Below are 18,710 nucleotides of genomic sequence, written 5' to 3'. Positions count from 1 at the left end.
TATGATGTGAATTATCACACTTTTCTCAAATAGGTATCTCATAGTAATGGTCTTAATAGATTCATGATTTATATATAGTCTCTTTGCTTTGGAAACAATTCTTAAATTGATTTAGATGAAGAAAGATCAATCTAACCTGTGTTTTCTTATCAATATGGAAATAATTTTCCTCTGCATCAGGGAAAATTAAGATAGAAAACTTTTATATTTCATGTCAGTATGAAACATCAGAGTGCGTGGGAAACGGGGGGAAGTATGGACAGCCTAATAATGTTGACCAGTTGACAAGCAAAAGTGAAAACAGGAAATGATGTTAAAGTAACTACAAGTTACATATTTCATTGATACATTTATTATTTTCCCATATGACACACCATGCTTAAAAAGATCAAGCTGACTATGGCTTAAAATAATAACAAAATTAAACGATTTAAAAGTCTTACATGGGAAACCATTATTACACGCACAACAAAATCATAATAAATAGGATAAATTACATCTAACACATGGCTGTGGTACAATTATAGTCTGTACAATAAGGGTATTTACAAATTACTATCACAATAACAATTAAAACAATTTAAAACAAGATTTGTGACACAATGATTCCTGTATATGGTGAAATAGCAATATTCTCGTATTGCTGATGTGGTGAAGACTTTCAAGACGGCAATGTTCACATTTCATGTGCAGAGAATGTTATTCAAAGGGAAAAAACTGTTGGTGGGAAATAAATCTGATTAAATATCCTATATGACTACCAAATGACAAGCCATATCCTGTTAACCATTACTCACAGTTCAGCATCTCTTTCTTTGCCATATCTATACACTGGTTCATTTTCTGTTAAATTCATGAGAGACGTCATGTCGGCATTCACACTGGCTGACAGTGGGTCATTGGTGTAAATACTGCATAAACATACTCAAAATGGAACTTTCCTCTAATTATTATCATAGCTACTGCTTTATGTATGTGAAGGTGAAAATGCCTTTTGTACTGATGACAATAACAATCAATAGAAAATTCTAATTGCACTGCATTCAATGTTAAAATACCTCTGCACTGAAAGCAATAAGGACTTATGGACGAGGCAGTGCTTGGTGACAACCATTCAATGGGCTGCAGTCTGATAGACTATGACAGGACATCAAACACACAGGGATGCTGTTACAGCCCTGTATCCTGCATGACAGTGATCTTTGGGAGAGGGCCGTTTACAATCATCATTTTGACATTCCACAGACCAATATAGAAACTATTTACACTATTTATTTAAAGAATACTCAACATATATTTGTAATTATTTTTCAAACAAGTAATGTTTTAAAGGTTTAAAGGAGGCAAAAGATGAGCTGTCTTTAGTCCATTAGTATAAGTAATAATTATAAAAACGCTGCTGCTACATTTGAAGGCGTGTACATTCCTAATACTTCAACATGCACTTTTGAGTGCTTATGTTAGGGAGCAGTCGTTATTACCTGGATGATGAGTCAGAGGGAATTTAGAATGTTCATTTGAACATATGAGTGAGTGATGGTCAAATACAATAATACACTTTTGGGGAGGATCATGAAAAATGTCCATTTTATAGCAAAATATAAAGAGATTATGCATTTTGTCTTAAAGAGCAGGCTCAAAATTTTCATTACATTAGTCCATCAAAAACCTCTGACCAACCCCCTCCTGTAATAGATTATTCTTTCAGCAATATTCATAGAGATACCACTTTGCAGTTAGTCGTCAAAGCTGTTGTCATCGCTGTCTTCTCTCTCTGGGGAACTGCCATGGGTCATCTGGTTGATCTTGGTCAGTCTGTTCTTCAGCATCTGCAGATGGTCTTCACTTGGAGGTCTGCTGACCAGAGATGGCATGTCCTCACTCCCCTCACGCTGTACTGGACGAAGTTTAATGCCCTTCTTTATCATGCCAAATATGTCTCCCAGTGGATCTGTCAAAGATATGATGGGTGTGCAGAGCTACAGATAACATTTTGGGTCATTGAGTTATGTACTCGCTTGTGTTTCATCTCAATTGGGTATCCTAATTTTCCTTCGAGTAACCAATAAAATTGTACCCACCTCACTCAAACTCAATTGGGTTTGTGCCATTTTCCATTAATTGTAAAAATATAATAAAGTTTAAAAGTTATTTATTTTGTATCTGTAATATGAGGAACGATAAGATAGACTGAAAGTTGGCAAGTTCATGTGTTGAAATAGAACCTCTGAATATACCTCAGTTATTTTATCTATGCAAGCTAAGATTCGACATTTTGGTGTGTATGCATGTAAGATATAATTTATTGAGTATTTACAAAAATTCAAGTGTACTTGTATGCAATAGACTTGATAAGAATTGAATTTTAACATACATATTTGCGTAATTTACGCAGATACGCAGCCTATCTGCACCGCTGGGTGTGTTTGCATGAAGCTATCTTCATATACAGTAGGGGCGGGTGGGGTAGCCTAGTGGTTAAAGCCGAAGACCCGGGTTTGATTCCCCACATGGGTACAAAATATGAAGCCCATTTCTGGTGTCCCCTGTCGTGATATTGCTGGAATATTGCTAAAGCGGTGTAAAACCATACTCACTCACTCATATACAGCAGATTGTCACAAACGGACACCACAAATTCATATATTCAACTTGAATGAATGCTGAATGGTAGTTTTGTACCATTCTGTCAACCGTGTTCAACAGGAAATGAACATAAGCAAACAGGTTAGTGATGACATTTTAGGGGGATACATTCTCAGTGATCACTCACCCTCAGTTACCCACAGAAGTATTCCTCCAACATGTTATTATAAATACCCCAGACAACATGGCCACCATAGCCTCATGGCTGAGTCTGATTTGAGGGACAGTTGAATAGCCACCTATGTAAATTACTCCCATGAGCTAGAGAGATGAACATTTTCAGAAGATGTGTCTGGGGCATTTATCATAATACACTGGAGATAAATATGCTGGCCTATCAAGGAAAGACTAACTTTTTAGTCCCCAAAATAAGTTTAAAGAATATATCTACAGAAGAACTAGAATTCAAATGGAGCCCGAAACAATGCTTAATTTCAAAGAGCTGAGGCAATATAGAGTTGAGATCATATAGACCTGTTAAATCATTCAAGACTGGAAATGGATTTAGCATTTGATTTGTTCCCCATGGTTTGGGAGACAGACTATACTGAGTCTGGCAATAACAGAAAAGAGGAATTGTGTATCTGATCCTGTTGAACTGACCTGACTGTGATGTTTTCTCTGGTCTCTCCAACAACGGCTTCAGCTGATTCCTGCCTGCCAACAAAGACTGCACTGACGGTGGCCCCCCAGATAACTGGAGAGACGGTTTCGCGTCTGCAGCAGATGACTTCTTCAGTCTGTTCCGTGCTTCTTCCAGGTTACCAAATGGAGAAGACCCTTGTGACCCAGCTCCAGTGAGGTGAGAAGGGGCACCTGTTGGGATTGGGGGGGGTGGAGGAGGAGGAGGAGGTGGTGGTGGTGGTGGTGGTGGTGGAGGCGGTGGTGGAGGCCCACTTGGAGGTGGATTGCTACTTTGAGGTGGCATAGAAGTGGCTGTATCATTTTCCAACATGGATCCTGTTAGAGTCTGTCCATTAACGAAGATTGTGACACCTGAGTCAGTGGTGTCCTTGGCAACTGCAGGCCTCACAAACTTCTTTCTGTCTCTGGGCGATGGTCTGGCAGAACCTTTATTACTAGCGAGGGAGTTGCTTCCCCTTGATTTAACTTGAAGGGACAGAGTATCGTTACCACCTGGCGATCCTTTTCTCTGGCTTGGTGGTTGGTATCGAGGTGGCTTGATTGTGGCTGGTGTTGGGTATTTCTGGAGGCAAAGCACATGTTTAATATTATGCAGCAAAACTACCACTTATTCATACATTAGGTATTTATTTATACCTATGTTATAGATATATTTGATACCTCTGGTACAATTTGGATTAGAACATTTGGACCTATGCACTGTGCATTCCAAGCAGATTGCACAGGCAATACTCCCGTCCAATGTGTGGTTACTGTATGTTGGACAAGTGGAGTGTGTTTGTCCTGATGGGGTTCTGTAAAGTATACAGTTTATACAGGCATGAAACTTGTTCATATCAGTCTGACTGGCCTTAGACTACAAACACTTGACTGCATGAACCTGTCATTTGAAATTGGGCTTTTTTCTTCAATGGTGGAGTTTGTGTGATATGCAGTGTATAAATTGTGGAACTTCAGTATTTGCCTGTGTTCTCTGATAGATAGAGAACATGTGCCAGTACTTTATTGGGATAGAAACACAATGCTGCAAGACTGGTTATTTAGAAGATCAAGTATTTATCCAATTAAGAGTACTGGCAGTGGTTCTCTATTACTGAAACATGAAGAAAATAGAAGTATTTCCTGTTTCCTATTTCAAAAGCTGTTTTGCTGTAATTGTTAACCAAGTCAGTAAACAAATACATTGCTCTGTGCATGATGCATGATGATGAACAACAAGAAGGTAGTGTAGAATCCATAAAACTGGTGTCACTTACAACTTTGTAGGATTTGAGTCTATCAATAGTCTTCTGCCTTTCTTCTTGAATAAAATCCATCTTTCTGCCTTCTTCATCTTTCCTCAGATCTCTTTTCTGAAAACATCCCCACACAGATGAATCATATACTGAATACAATCTTCAGACCATATTTCCATTCATTCTGAGCTAGTTGGCTCAAACCCATATTAGGACAGTGTTTCAACTAGGGCTGTGCAATATTACCGGTAAACCGATATGATTATCGCGATATGGTTCAGATTCTGCAATATATTGGGTCATCCAGAGTTAGCTCCCTTTGTATTATCTGCCCTTGGTTTCCAAAGCAAAAAAATGTGCTCTAAAAGTGCCAAACATATTTTTATTTCTGTTGGTTTCATGTAACATTTTACAAGTGGGAGTATCTTTATAAGTGGCTCCAAAAGTGCCAAATACTCTACTAAATGCTTTACGTTTTGTGGGTTTGAATGGTTTCATATGTGACATTTTGATGGCTTGGGGGGTGATGACGATTTTTATTTTTCAACGATTTTTTAACGATTCACAGCTTAAGACAGAGAAAGAGCCATTGTGATGGCGCAGATGGGGTCGTCAATTAATGCAGTTGCCAATGCCGTATCATGGTTATAAGACTTATTCAGCTCTACAGACAGACTTGGGTCACCGTAGACAGACCAAGAAGTGGACATCCACGCATCACAACGCCAGCTGAAGACAGGTACCTCCGTCATTAAGGAAGGAGGGTAACGTTTCTTTTGGCGTTTAGTGTATGTTATTAATTTATCAAAAAGGTCTAAGTCTTTCTAAAGGTCTAAGTCTTTCTAACTGTATAATGACATACTAGTCAAGGATGTTAGTTACTGGAGGTCACATGAGATGTTAAGCTCAAATAGTTTATGTTTTTGTTTCATTTTGCAATAGTTTATATTGGAGTTGAATCTGATTTTATCACTGACATACAGTAACAATAATTGCAGCTGTATTGAAGTGCATTCTGTTGAAGAACTGTCCATGAAACTTATGTTATACTATTACTATACTTTATCATTATGTTCTCAAACCTTTGTTGCAATACCTCAATTAAACATTCCACATCAAGGTTCTATATTGTTTTATTTATCTGTAAACGATTGGCATACACCCATACACAATGGGGACTGGGACCCTGAAAGTATGGTGTAACAGCAACTAAGAAGATACTGTCGCACACTGTCGAGAGCTATTATGAATTTATGATGTACGCACTTGGGCAGAAACCCTCCGTTCAATAATGTAAATTTCTGACTATAATTGATATTTTATACTTATTCTGACACATGCTAATTGTGCTTGTCTCCTTCCTCTTGCGAATGATAGTGGAACACTTGAAATCCCTTGAAGTTCCCTTTCTAAAAAAGCGGATGTAAAATCACTCACACACAAGTAGCGTCCCTTTCCTCCCTTTTGGCGCCCAAATGGTCACATGATCAGCCAGGGAAATCCAGAGTGCCATAAGAGGGGTGGTTGGGAGGGCTAACCTCATGAGTCAGGATAAGTATATTAATATCTATTTTAGTCAGAAAATTACATATTTTTCCTTATCCTGACTCACTCCTACTCTTGCAGAATCCGTCGGAAACGGTGGTGGGTCAGGCCACATTCTGGATTCACTGGTTGTAGATTTACGTCCTGTATTACCCCCCTTGGGAACTTATGACGGCACTGTTAAAGGTTCTGTTCTTTCAACTTCTTTCTGATGAGTCTTGGGGGACCACAACTTGTCAGATTTCTCCGAAACTTCTCCTGACATTTTCGTGTGGATTTTAGATATACTAATATTCCATTATCTATTGCAACTCCATCTCCTCTTGATGCACGCATCAAGTGGAGATGCGACCTTTCTTCATGTACAAGTATGTCCTATACAAGTACAGGGTCTATCACTCATGCTAGTCTGTCCTAGACGTGTGCATGGACTTATAGCCATTGCTCTCCAGAACATTGGTTTTCACAAGTCACGTGATAAAAGTGGTGAGATTTACTCAGCGCCTTTGTGGAACTGTTAGTTGTTGTGCTACAACAAGTGTCCCAACCTGGTGAATGCCTGAGACGTCTTCGGTGGCAATGTCTCTGAGGTAGTGGTTGGCAAACACCGTGTTCGATCTCCAAAAGCAGCCCTCAATTATAGTTGTAATCGAGTTTCCATGCAGAGCGAGCAGTTTCTTCATGTGGATTGAGGCCAGTGTCAAGTCCTGCTGCTTTATAGGCCCTTGGTATAATGGCTCTCATCCCGATCTCGTTGTCCGACTTCCGTGGGCATCTCGGTGGATAAGGGGATGAATAGGCTCCTTGTTTTAGTTCTCTGTAAGTAGACTTTAAGTCCTCTGACTGGGCATAAGGATAGATCCTGTGTATCCTGTGGCCCGAGGACTGTAGATAGTGCTGGAATGTGGCACTTTCTGTCAGGCTGACCAGGCAGTTTGTTCTTGGCGATAAAATCCAATCTTAATCCAAGATCTACGATGTCACGATGTCTTGATTCAAATCGTGTTTGTCCAGAGCATGTATTTCTGACATCCTTGCAGCTGTTGCTAGGGCGATCAGGAAAAGCGTTTTCTGAGTTAGTAGTTCAAAGGGTGTCCATTCTAGAGGCTCGTAGGCATCACTGGTGAGATGTTGTAGAACTATGTTGAGATCCCAGGCAGGAGCCTTAAATTTCTTTTGTTGGTCTTCCAACTTGAACGAGCGTAGTAGTGCCAGAATATCTGGTACTTTGGTCAGCTTGATACCCGTTTTCATTGTGATAACTGTACTGAGGGCAGCTAAGCAAGTTGAGAGTGTTGAACCTTTTAAGTGTCTCGTCTGTTGTAGATGACATAAGTATTCCGCCACTTGAGGATGTGTTGCTTTCACTGCTGTAAAGCCTTTCCTCTTTGCATATTGTTCAAATCTCTGCTGGTGTGTGGATGGACGAGTAGGTTTGACCACTCAAACTAGTTTCAGGGTTGGACTTCCCAGTTCTTGTATGAGGACGGGAAACCATACCCTTGCTAAAATCAGTTGCAACGTAGCCGTATGCTTGATTTTCTGTAGTACTTGTGGTAGCAGTGCAGGAGGCGGAAACGGGTAAGCATTTACTCCTTCACATGAGATGCTTAGAGCGTCTGTTGCCCATGCCTTAGGATCTGGAATCGGTGAGACGAACGTAGGTAGCTGTTTGTCGAACTTTGTTGCAAACAGGTCTATTAGTGGGGATCCTATAGTCTGTCTATTGAACTGGAATGCTTCTGGATGCAACATCCATTCTGTCGGGGATGGTTGTAGTGGACGAGATAGGGCGTCTGCTATGAAATTCTTTGCTCCCGGAATGTGGCATGCCTTCATGTAGATGTTCAGGTCGTCGACTATGCTGAACAGGAGTAGCAGACTTGTTGATCTTGTTGACCCTTGTTTGTTGATGTAAAACGCCACTGTGGAGTTGTCCGTGTGTACCATGAGTCGTGTGTTTCTTAGTACGCTGGACCAATGTTGTAAAGCGTTGATTACTGCTTTCATCTCCAACAGATTGATGTGTGACTTCTGATCCTGACTCGACCACTTTCCTGCTGCCACTTCGTTGTTGAAGTGTGCACCCCATCCTTGTAGGGAGGCATCCACGTAGAGATAAGTGTTGCAAACCGGCTCTGACAAAAAGGTTCCTCTGCCATAGAAGATATGGTTTCAGGCTGTCCGGTAGTATTAACGGATCTAGACTGTCTAGGTGGGCCTTCACAAATACTTGTAGTGGGCGCAACTGTAATCTCCCTCTGCGAGTCATGTTTTGAGCTGAGGTGAGTAGACTGAGCATGCTTTGCCAAGCATGTAGTGTCAACGGAGAGCAAAGCTTGAGATATCATCTGTTGTATCTTGACCCAACATTCCTCTTGAACGACTATGCGATTCACTGGTGTGATGAGTCAAATTCCTAGAAATTGCAGATCTTGTTTCGGCTCCAGTTCCGACTTGAGGAGATTCACTAGCCATCCTAGTTGAGTGAGCAGCCTGATGGTGAAGTCTAGTTGCAGTCTAAGTTGACTGGGATCGTGATGAGCTCGAATCCTGTCGTCCAGGTGGAAAGCACTGCGTAGACCTCGACGATGTAGATATGTGACGATGGTGAAGTCTAGTTGCAGTCTATGCTGGCGAGGTAGTCTGCTGGACGAATGAGATGTCAGAGCTGAGGAAGATGTATCATCTTGAATTTTGCTGGTTTCCTCTAGGAGCTCCGGTTGGGAATACTTTCATGCTGGAATACTTCTTTTCTCTGGCTCTCTGGACTCCTGAAAACTTAGATTTATTGGAGTAGCGTTGGGACTTCTGACGAATCACGTTAGCCAAGGTGTTGATGGATTTAATCATCTCTGGCGACTTCTTCAATTCCTCCTCCGAAGATGTAAGATGCTGACCATTGGGCTATGTATATGGACTTGGTGAAGCGCTCACTCCAAGTGCATGCTGAGAATAACCCTTGTCTTCTCAGGAGAGTCAAGCCTGCTGATGTGGATGCTAGGTGCTCCGACATAAACTGATGGTCCCTCTTCTGCATTAGTAGAGCGGAGTATATCATCCGGTCTTCTTCGGCGGAGGAATTCTTGAACTTCGAGATGAGTGTTTCGTTGATACCCCTCGATCTGGCTATTCCGAAGAAAGTACGTCTGGTGGTTGTATCCAGCTGCGCTAACTTCTTGTCCTCAATCTTGTAAGTTGGTGATAATCTTGAAGTCATCATAAACCTCTGGAGCCTTCAGGAAGGGTTCCATCCTATGTAGAGGGACTTTCCTGGCGTTGAACTTTGGGATGTGCTGATTCTGCGACTTGGTGGCTTTATCAAAAGCTGCGCTGAGGTTGTCTGGTACTTGAGAGATCGGGTCGATCGGTGGAAAGGTGAGCGTGTCGAAATCATCGTTGGACATCTTGTACTTAAACGCCTCATCTGTGTCCTTAGAAGGTGATGATAAGTCCAAGCCATTGGCGATCCAGGAGTTAACTTCTGTATCAGAGAATATGCCTTCACCTTCTTTCTCTGATTCAGACATCTCTCGCTCTATGGATGCACGACGCCTTGAGTCTCTATAGGATGATCTGTAAGATGAGCTTCGCGCAGGCGATTGATGCCGATGCGATCTTGAATCCTTCCTGGAGTTTTGAGATAATTCTCTAGGCCTTTGCGAAGGTGGGTTCCTGGACGTAGCTTCCCCTCTGTAGGAGTGCCTTCACGCAGGATCTTGATGGGCGTCAGAGTCCGATGGAGATGAAGACTCATATCTGTGATGTCTGCAGGGTTCGGGAGAACGCCTCGATTCCTTCCTGCGTGGAGACTTCTTAGCAGCAATCTCTGCAGCATCTACTTTGGTCCAGACTCCTCACTTCAGATGGGGAAGATCGTCGTGTCCGTCATGTTTCGCACAGGCTTCCCTCTTCATCCGGATGTGGTGGGGAGAGTGTAGAGCCTTCACGCAGGATAGTAGTCGTTGTAGAGGTCTTCACAGCAGCCTTCTCCTGAGCGAAGCAACGTTCCATATCCACATCATCTGGTCTGTAAACTGTTTCATGAACAGTCCCGGGTTGAAGTTCTGCGTTGCCTGAAGAGACTGCTGCAGGGATGATGCATCTGATACTGAAGAGACGTCATTTATGGCTCGCTGCACTTGTGAAGAGTTGACGCTGCTGTTATCTCTGGTACCCGATGTCTGCGTTGATAGAAGGTCTTCTGTCAAAGTCTGCGCTGATAACAATGCCGATGTAGCTGTAGAAGCAGGCTTCATCTTCTTACTGACGATGGTGACTTCAGGTATGAGGATGGGTGGATCATTAAACATCTGCTTAAACAATCTCGGCTGAGAAAGACCTTGTCTTCTGTGTAGAGCTGATCTTAGACTTCGCTGAAGTCTTCATGGTAGTAGCCTTCTAAGTGAAGATGATGATTTAGCCTTCTTCATCTGTGATGGGGTCAGCTCAGTAGACGATGATCTCTTATGGCCTCTGGCGTTCACCACTGGTACATCGACCTGCTCCTGAGAAACGTTCACTGGAATTATGAATATCTGCAGCAGTGGTTAACACATGGTTATCAGCGCAATCACTCGATTTAGACATGACTTGTGAATACCTTCGTACCCAGTCCTTAGCACGTCTATGGATGGAAAAAAGGCAATTATTAAATTCAACCGAAGTTAAATTTACACAAAACTTACAGCGAGAGCTGAAAGAACATGAAACAGTGCAATTAGGACATAATAAATGAGGGTCAGCCGCAGACACTTGGTACCTACAACGAGTATACAAGTTTTCATCAAATGTAAACATGAAGAAAACACATGTCAAACAACGGAAAATTTAGATTAAATTTCAAACCGTAATGTAGAACATAATCCTTAAAAACGTATACAGCAATAATTTGATGTAAGGTCCTAAAATAAAAGGATATGTGCCGTATAGGGACCCAGGTGCTCTCACAACCGTCCCTAAGGGCGAAGAAGGAGAGAGTGACAAATATGGCCGATAATGTGACCATTTGGGCCAAAAGGAGGGAAAGGCACGAGTGATTTTATGTCCGCTTTTTTAGAAAGGAACTTCAAGGGATTTCAAGTGTTCCACTATCATTCGCAAGAGGAAGGAGATAAGCATAATTAGCATGAGTCAGGATAAGGAAAAATTATCACAATATATATTGCAATATCTCTTAAATTATTGCAATATATTGCAATATGAGAATCAGGGCAATATCCAGCCCTAGTTTCAACTAATATCTGGCAGCTGCGTGTCAGAGCAATCAAATTTATGCAGTTACCAATCTACCAAATGAAATCCAAAGGAATGTTCTTTTGAACAGGCACAGAAGTAGTTTTATCCAACACAGAACTGACATTAGTCAAACTAAAAACATAGTTGAATAAGTCTACCATAAGACTCACTCACAGTGTGCAATGAGGTTCAGGTGAACAGGAGATACACATCAATCCACTCAAGACTCACTGCCAGAAGACTGACAGTGTACCAGAAGACTCAGAGTCTGTTTAAAACACTGACTGCATACCAGAAGACCAACAGCGTACCAGAAGATTCAGAGCCTGTGTGAAGACTCACAGTGTACCAGAAGACTCACAGCGTGCCAGAAGACGCACATCAAACCAGAAGACTCAGAGTCTGTTTAAAGACAGAAGACTCCACAGTGTACCAGAAGACTCACAGTGTACCAGAAGACTGACAACATACCAGAAGACTCACAGCATACAAGACGACTCACGGTGTACCAGAAGACTGACAGCATACCAGAAGACAGACAACGTACCAGAAGACTGACAGAATACCAGAAGACTGACAGCGTACTAGAAGACACACAGCATACCAGAAGACTGACAACATACCAGAAGACTCACAGCATACCAGAAGACAGACAACCTACCAGAAGACTGACAGCGTACCAAGACAGACAACGTACCAGAAGACTCACAGCATACCAGAAGACAGACAACGTACCAGAAGACTCACAGCATACCAGAAGACAGACAACGTACCAGAAGACTCACAGCGTCTCGAAGACAGACAGCGTACCTGAAGACTCGCAGCATACCAGAAGACAGACAGCGTACCAGAAGACTCGCAGCATACCAGAAGACAGACAACGTACCAGAAGACTGACAGCATACCAGAAGACAGACAACGTACCAGAAGACTCACAGCATACCAGAAGACAGACAACGTACCAGAAGACTCACAGTGTACCAGAAGACAGACAACGTACCAGAAGACTCAAAGCATACCAGAAGACAGACAACGTACCAGAAGACTGACAGCATACCAGAAGACAGACAACATACCAGAAGACTGACAGCATACCAGAAGACAGACAACATACCAGAAGACTCACAGCATACCAGAAGACAGACAACATACCAGAAGACTCACAGCGTACCAGAAGACTCACAGCATACCGGAAGACTGACAACATACCAGAAGACAGACAACATACCAGAGAATGACAACATACCAGAAGACTGACAGTACACCAGAAGACAGACAACCTACCAGAAGACTGACAGCGTACCAGAAGACTGACAGTGTACCAGAAGACTGACAGCGTACCAGAAGACTGACAGCGTACCAGAAGGCTGACAGCATACCGGAAGACAGACAACATACCAGAAGACAGACAACATACCAGAAGACTCACAGCATACCAGAAGACAGACAACCTACCAGAAGACTGACAGCGTACCAGAAGACTCACAGCATACCAGAAGACTGACAACATACCAGAAGACTCACAGCGTACCAGAAGACTCACAGCGTACCAGAAGACTCACAGCGTACCAGAAGACTGACAGCATACCAGAAGACTGACAACATACCAGAATCCCGACACAAGCCTCACAGCCTGCCAGGCACTTGGTGTAGCCAAGCAGACCCCTACAGGATGGTCAGGGCACTCACCATCTGTGGTCCATGGTGATGTTTTTGCTTTTCTGCTGTCTCCTTCTGGTGATTCACCTTCTTGTTCTTCTGCACCTCTAATGTTGCCTGTAACACCAGTTCATATCAGTGTTAGAAACATCATTTGAATCTGTGTCTTTCATGAACTATTCTTTTCTGATGCTAACTCAATCATTAGTTGATATTAATTAATAGTTGTATCAGAGAAGGACCCTCAGACAACAACCTCTGTCAATTAAACCCATAACAGTCTCCTGAAATCTCACTGTTCAAATGACAGATAACATGTTTAGAAGGTATTTGAGAACTATTAATCAGAGCTCCAGATAAGATTTAGCTCATGTGGGTACTGTACCCATTGTATTATTTTGGAGTGGGTATTATGAATGTTGAGTGGGTATTTAATTTTCGATTAACCACTGCTTTCAAATATGTGGGTATTTCAGGGATTTTACGCACCTAAGCATTGTGTCATTGAGTAAGTTTACTAAGCAGGTATGTTCTGCCTTATGTCATACCTAATCAAAACCAACTTAAATATAATGGAAATGATTTCATAAAAAATCACTCATCCTGTACTGACAGTACAACACTAGTCCTATACTAACAGTACAACTTGATAGCAATCGATGTGATTTTTATAAATATACAGTATATATTCCGTACGCATTTGTTATAAACTTTTTGCGTATGTAACATTTTAAATGTGTAATTGGTACGCAACAATTATTTTTCAATGCGTAATTGGAAATTTTCTATGCGTATTTTACCCAGATATGCAGCTTATCTGGGCCTCTGATTAATGATTGTTAGATCTGTGAAAGTTGATACTGCAGGGACTATTAAGGCCAGACCAATTTTATTTCTTGTTTTACGGATTTTTGTCCTCAGAAAACCTAAAGGCAGGAGGGGAAAAAAATAAAATAAATTCACCAGTCAAAGTAATATTCCTTCTAAATACTCAAAGTTACTTTTGGTAATTTATGAAGTGTATATGGGGCAAAAAACAATCTAAACACAATTGTCTTGTAAGTTTTCATTTTGGGCCCAAAAACATTAGGATTTCATTTTTTGAGCAGGGAAAATTAATTAGTTTTTTTTTTATTCTTGCAAAAATATGACAGGCGAATCTGTAAAACAAGAAATAAAATTGGTCTGGCCTAAGCAGATGAAACAAATATGGCGTTGCTAGGTTACACTTCATGTCACAAGCTACAGGCTATAACAATCTTTCACCTTCCGTTTACGTAGGTTGATCCTGCGTTTCTGTATGTCAGCCCGTTTTGACTTCAGCTGGAGTATAGCAGGATCAATCTTTCCATGGATGTTGTCCTCCATCTCCTCCTCCGGATCGTACAGGGACGGGTCAATGAGGCTGGCTTCTTCCACTGCATCATAGAACACCTGCTCCTGCTCAGCAGCTGGGGGACAGAGACGATCTTATAAGTCAATTGTTCACAGGGTACTCTCAGTCATTGTGCCCTTTGTATATCTGGGGTGGTGGGGTAGCATAGAGGTAAAAGTGTTCGCTCGTCATGTTGAAGGCACGGGTTCGATTCCCCACATGGGTACAATGTGTGAAGCACCTTTCTGGTGTTCCCACCGCGATATTGCTAGAATATTGCTAAAAGTGGCATCAAACCATACTCACTCACTCACTTTGTATATCTTTACAATAAATAGGGCAACAAAGAATATTCCGAACCTTTGCCTGAGCCTGAGAATGTATTGTCTAACCTGTCATCTGAAAGGGCTTGATGGCTTTATTGCTTGCATATCATTTGATGTGGGATGGGCTCACAATAACTCCCAGTCATAATTATTACAAGCCAGTATGATCTTTCCCGAATATTGCTGATTGCAGTGTAAAATGACCGCTAACAAATTTTCTTCAGTGAGCATGTACACTGATCTGAGACTCACCTGCAACTTGACGGGTCCGTGCAGTCATCTGTGTCATGACGAGGGCCTCCTCTTCCTCCAGGACCAGCATTTGGATGTTGAACACCTTCTCCTGCCATTCCATCACCCGCCTCTCCAGACGCTCCACCTGCTGCAGTGCCTGTGGTGACTCCTCTACGCTCGCAATCTGACAATGCAGATTATTTATAAACATTAACACAATGGGCTTTAGAACCTCTCCACACTCACTATCTGACAATCTGCAGCCAATCTGACAAAACAAGCAATAACGACTGAAACAGTGGGCTGTAGAACTATATGGTGTGTGCTTTCTACCATGATTCACATAGCTACTCTTACCATAAATGCTAATTTGATCCATTTTGTGACAACTGAAGTTGCCATGAGTGAATGTTAAGATGACCTAAAATCAGACACAAACTCTGACAGTAACATGCATGTAATCAGTTGGTTCTCAAGACAAGCATGCTACTTGCAGCCTACTCTGCCCTGGCATTTACCAGCAGGAGAGACGATGATGAAACAGCAAGGAGAACCCACCTGTTCCTTCACCTTGTCTCGCTCCTGAACCATCTGCTTCCTCTTGTTGTGCAGCAGCTGCAGTTTCTCCAGCGAGAGATCCTCCTGAACCCTCGTCCAACACAAACTATGCATTAAGCCGCACAGTCTCCAATGTCCATACTACTCACCAGACAACTACTTGATACTTCAAACCTCAACAGAATTTATACAATTTTATGATTATTTGTTAAGAAATTTTACAAGTTCCGTTTTTCTTTTCTTCAAAATCCAAACATAAAACTAAGTTAACACTTTCACATGATTAAGAACTGATTGATTATGCAGATACAAGTCCTCATCCTCTACCTTAGAAGTCTTTCAGCTCCAATCAAATCAAAGGAACTTTTCCCGAACTGCTTCTTATCCCTGTTCATTGATGATACTATGTCTGAAATGAAACAACATGGACAATTTTCAAAACACAATGACTTGAAAGAATTCTAAAGAAAATGAAATCAGATCATATCGTATATCTACAAAAACCCTTTTACTCCATCCTGCCAGTTTTCATTGTCAACTGCTGAAGAATAGTAATGATTTCTTGAAGGAGCTTTTTAGAAACTGCTATGACGAAGATGAATAAGTTCTATGGATAGATTATCTATAATCACAACTATTATCAGCAGTCTAACCACACTGTACACCGGCCTCCTCAACTGTATAAACTCAGTTATCCTTCATGTACATATTGACCGCCTCCGTGGTGTAGTGGTTACAGCATCTGCCCGGAGAGCGGAAGGTGGCGGGTTCGATCCCGACTGCGTCATACCAAAAGACGTTAAAATATGGTACTTGTTGGTCCCTGCCTGGCGCTCGGCATTAATGCGTACAACAAGGACTGGTCGGCTCGGAGTCAGTATAATGTGTCTGAGTAGGGTATTCATGCTTCACTGCGGCATGGTATCTCAGTGGGCTAGCACTATAAAACCAGCTTCAGTCTGGGCTAGTACAAGCGGCCGCACATACACATTCACACGCATGCACGTCGTCATATGAGCGAAATATTCTCCAGAGCGGCGTTAAACCCAATTTCACCTCACCTTCACCTCTTGTACATATTCTCCTTGTGAATAATGTTTTGTATCACTTGCCTGATAATGGTGTCAGCATCTACACCGAAACATCACATCCATTGCAATTAAGAAGTTGTCTATCCATAAAACTTGTTCACCTGATAGTAATGATGATTGATGAACTGTTAACTAAATTGTTTAAATACAAACCTGAATATATGTTGCTTGTTCTCTCATAATATTTAACATAGATTTCCTGAATTGTGCTCAGTGCTTGTTCGTAATGTCCCTGCCATTCACTGAACATTTGAGCGTACTCTTTTTTGACCCGATCACCGATGTTGACATTCTGCAGCTGCATCCGAGCCTCCTTGACCTTGGTTAGTGCAGCTTCCCGGAGATCAAGGAAGGGCTGTAGTTGGTAGTTGTATAGCTCCGCCAGATGGATGTTAAGTTTGAATATGGCCTCATCTTCAAGTTCATAAACCATCTGCATCTCTGTCATTGTCACACAGTGCTGACGTTCAAACTGTAAATTCTTAAGCTCTTCTTCAGCATTTCGCACAACTTCCTCATAACCTTGACGACGGAACTCACTAATGTTCTCAAAATAATCATCAGCATTCTGCTCTTCAAACAATGTTGACATCAAAAGCTTCTCTTTACACGTCTCCAAGGCAACTGCAAGATACTCTTCAAGTTGGACGCAGAGCTTGTCAATGTTTTCAGGTGTTTCCTGATAGTACACATAGGCCCACAACCCTTGAGGAATTTCAGGTAGTTCTGGCAGAAATGAACTTAACGAAGGATGGACTAAACAGAAGAGTTCATGGATTCCTTTCAGTTCCTGGAAAGTAAACAATCCCTGACCGACTCTTACAGTCTTCTGTATCCCTAGCAACACGGCTCCGGAGTCGACATGAAATAGCCACCTTTTTCTCTACATCATTCCATGCCACAAGGAATGTCATACGAGGTGGGAGCAAGTGGTCTGCAAATGGACTCTCCTTAATAGCTACCCACCCCTCCAGCGAGTCCATCTGGTCACATTCCATCCTCCCCTGCTGAGGCTTACACTGTCCCCAGCAGACCCTGCAATCAAAACACGAGTGAGTGAGTGAGTGAGCGAAGGAGGGAGGGAGGGAGAGAGAGAAGGAGTAGCAGTGTCACAGCAGGGACTTAAAATTGGGCATAACATAAGACTACAGTACCCAACTGCCAAGTTAAATATTAGTGAACTACACTGATATGAACTGATTGTTAACCTTTGAAAGAACAGATTTACATGTGTTGGTTTATGTGTCCTTTCTATATTCTAATGTTCATAACTACATTTTACAACAGCAGATCGGTTGTGTTGGAATTAATGATAATCATATCTATGCTATTCACTGACAAGTGCCTCTCATTTACATGTATTTGATGTTTTTCATCAAAGTCCGCAACATCCAAGCTATATCAGGTGGTTTGTTCGCTTCTGAACACAAGAGCGTGGTTAGCTTCACATGTTTATTAATGGCTGCATACCAAGAGCACAAGAGGAGGTAACTCAAGTAGCTTTTTGGTCTGCCCTGGCTAGGGGAAAGTATTGAAGGCAGTACAACAAGCAACAAGGTTGGTTTCTAAACAACCAATCCTTGCCTGGTAAAGTTGTAGTTGATAGCTTGACAAATATCCCATAGTATCCGCGGTAATAATGGGGTTTATTTTTCCATGTTGATTAAGACTCTGGAAAACACTTACACTTACATCCAACAGAAGAAGGTATACACAAGGTTGACACTCAAAACGTAACACAATTAAGTCCTGTGACTTTTCCTGACTGAGAGTGTACAAATATCTATTGTAGTAATTGTACAGCCATACAAATACATACATGGGGAAAACAGTTAAATGTTCAGTGGATTACATCAGCTTGCATAGTAAATAAATACCTGCTGTATAAAGATTGGCAAACTTGTGACATTACATGTATGCAATGTCCTAGGAAGTTAATGTTGCTTGGTGAGTATATACTTTTCAATATTACCCGTTATATACATGTGTGTATACTAAACATCAACATTAACCTAATTACCTGGAAGTTGTTCTTTCCTCCATTATGAATAAACCTATCAGCTGTTCTCACCAGCGAATAACCGTAAACATAATCACTGGACTGTGGGTCTGAACAGTCCACCGTCATGTACATGCAATATATATATCAATATATATC

General features: G+C 41.7%; 1 protein-coding gene across 1 annotated transcript; it reads right to left on the bottom strand.

Annotated features, from left to right (window-relative positions):
• Positions 1-334: 334 nt before the first annotated feature.
• Positions 335-18,710, bottom strand: LOC124265722 (junction-mediating and -regulatory protein-like). The gene is given in 11 exon segments (XM_046700537.1): positions 335-1,951; positions 3,250-3,853; positions 4,548-4,643; positions 12,999-13,085; positions 14,235-14,419; positions 14,922-15,087; positions 15,462-15,552; positions 15,789-15,870; positions 16,706-17,360; positions 17,362-17,587; positions 18,573-18,710. Coding segments are annotated over 11 exon segments (2,430 nt in total). The 5' UTR covers positions 18,596-18,710; the 3' UTR covers positions 335-1,736.

Source organism: Haliotis rubra, unplaced genomic scaffold (assembly GCF_003918875.1).
Source record: "Haliotis rubra isolate DU_JTF1 unplaced genomic scaffold, ASM391887v1 Scf99, whole genome shotgun sequence".
NCBI classification, from domain to species: domain Eukaryota; kingdom Metazoa; phylum Mollusca; class Gastropoda; order Lepetellida; family Haliotidae; genus Haliotis; species Haliotis rubra.
This window is presented reverse-complemented; position numbering and strand designations above follow the sequence as displayed.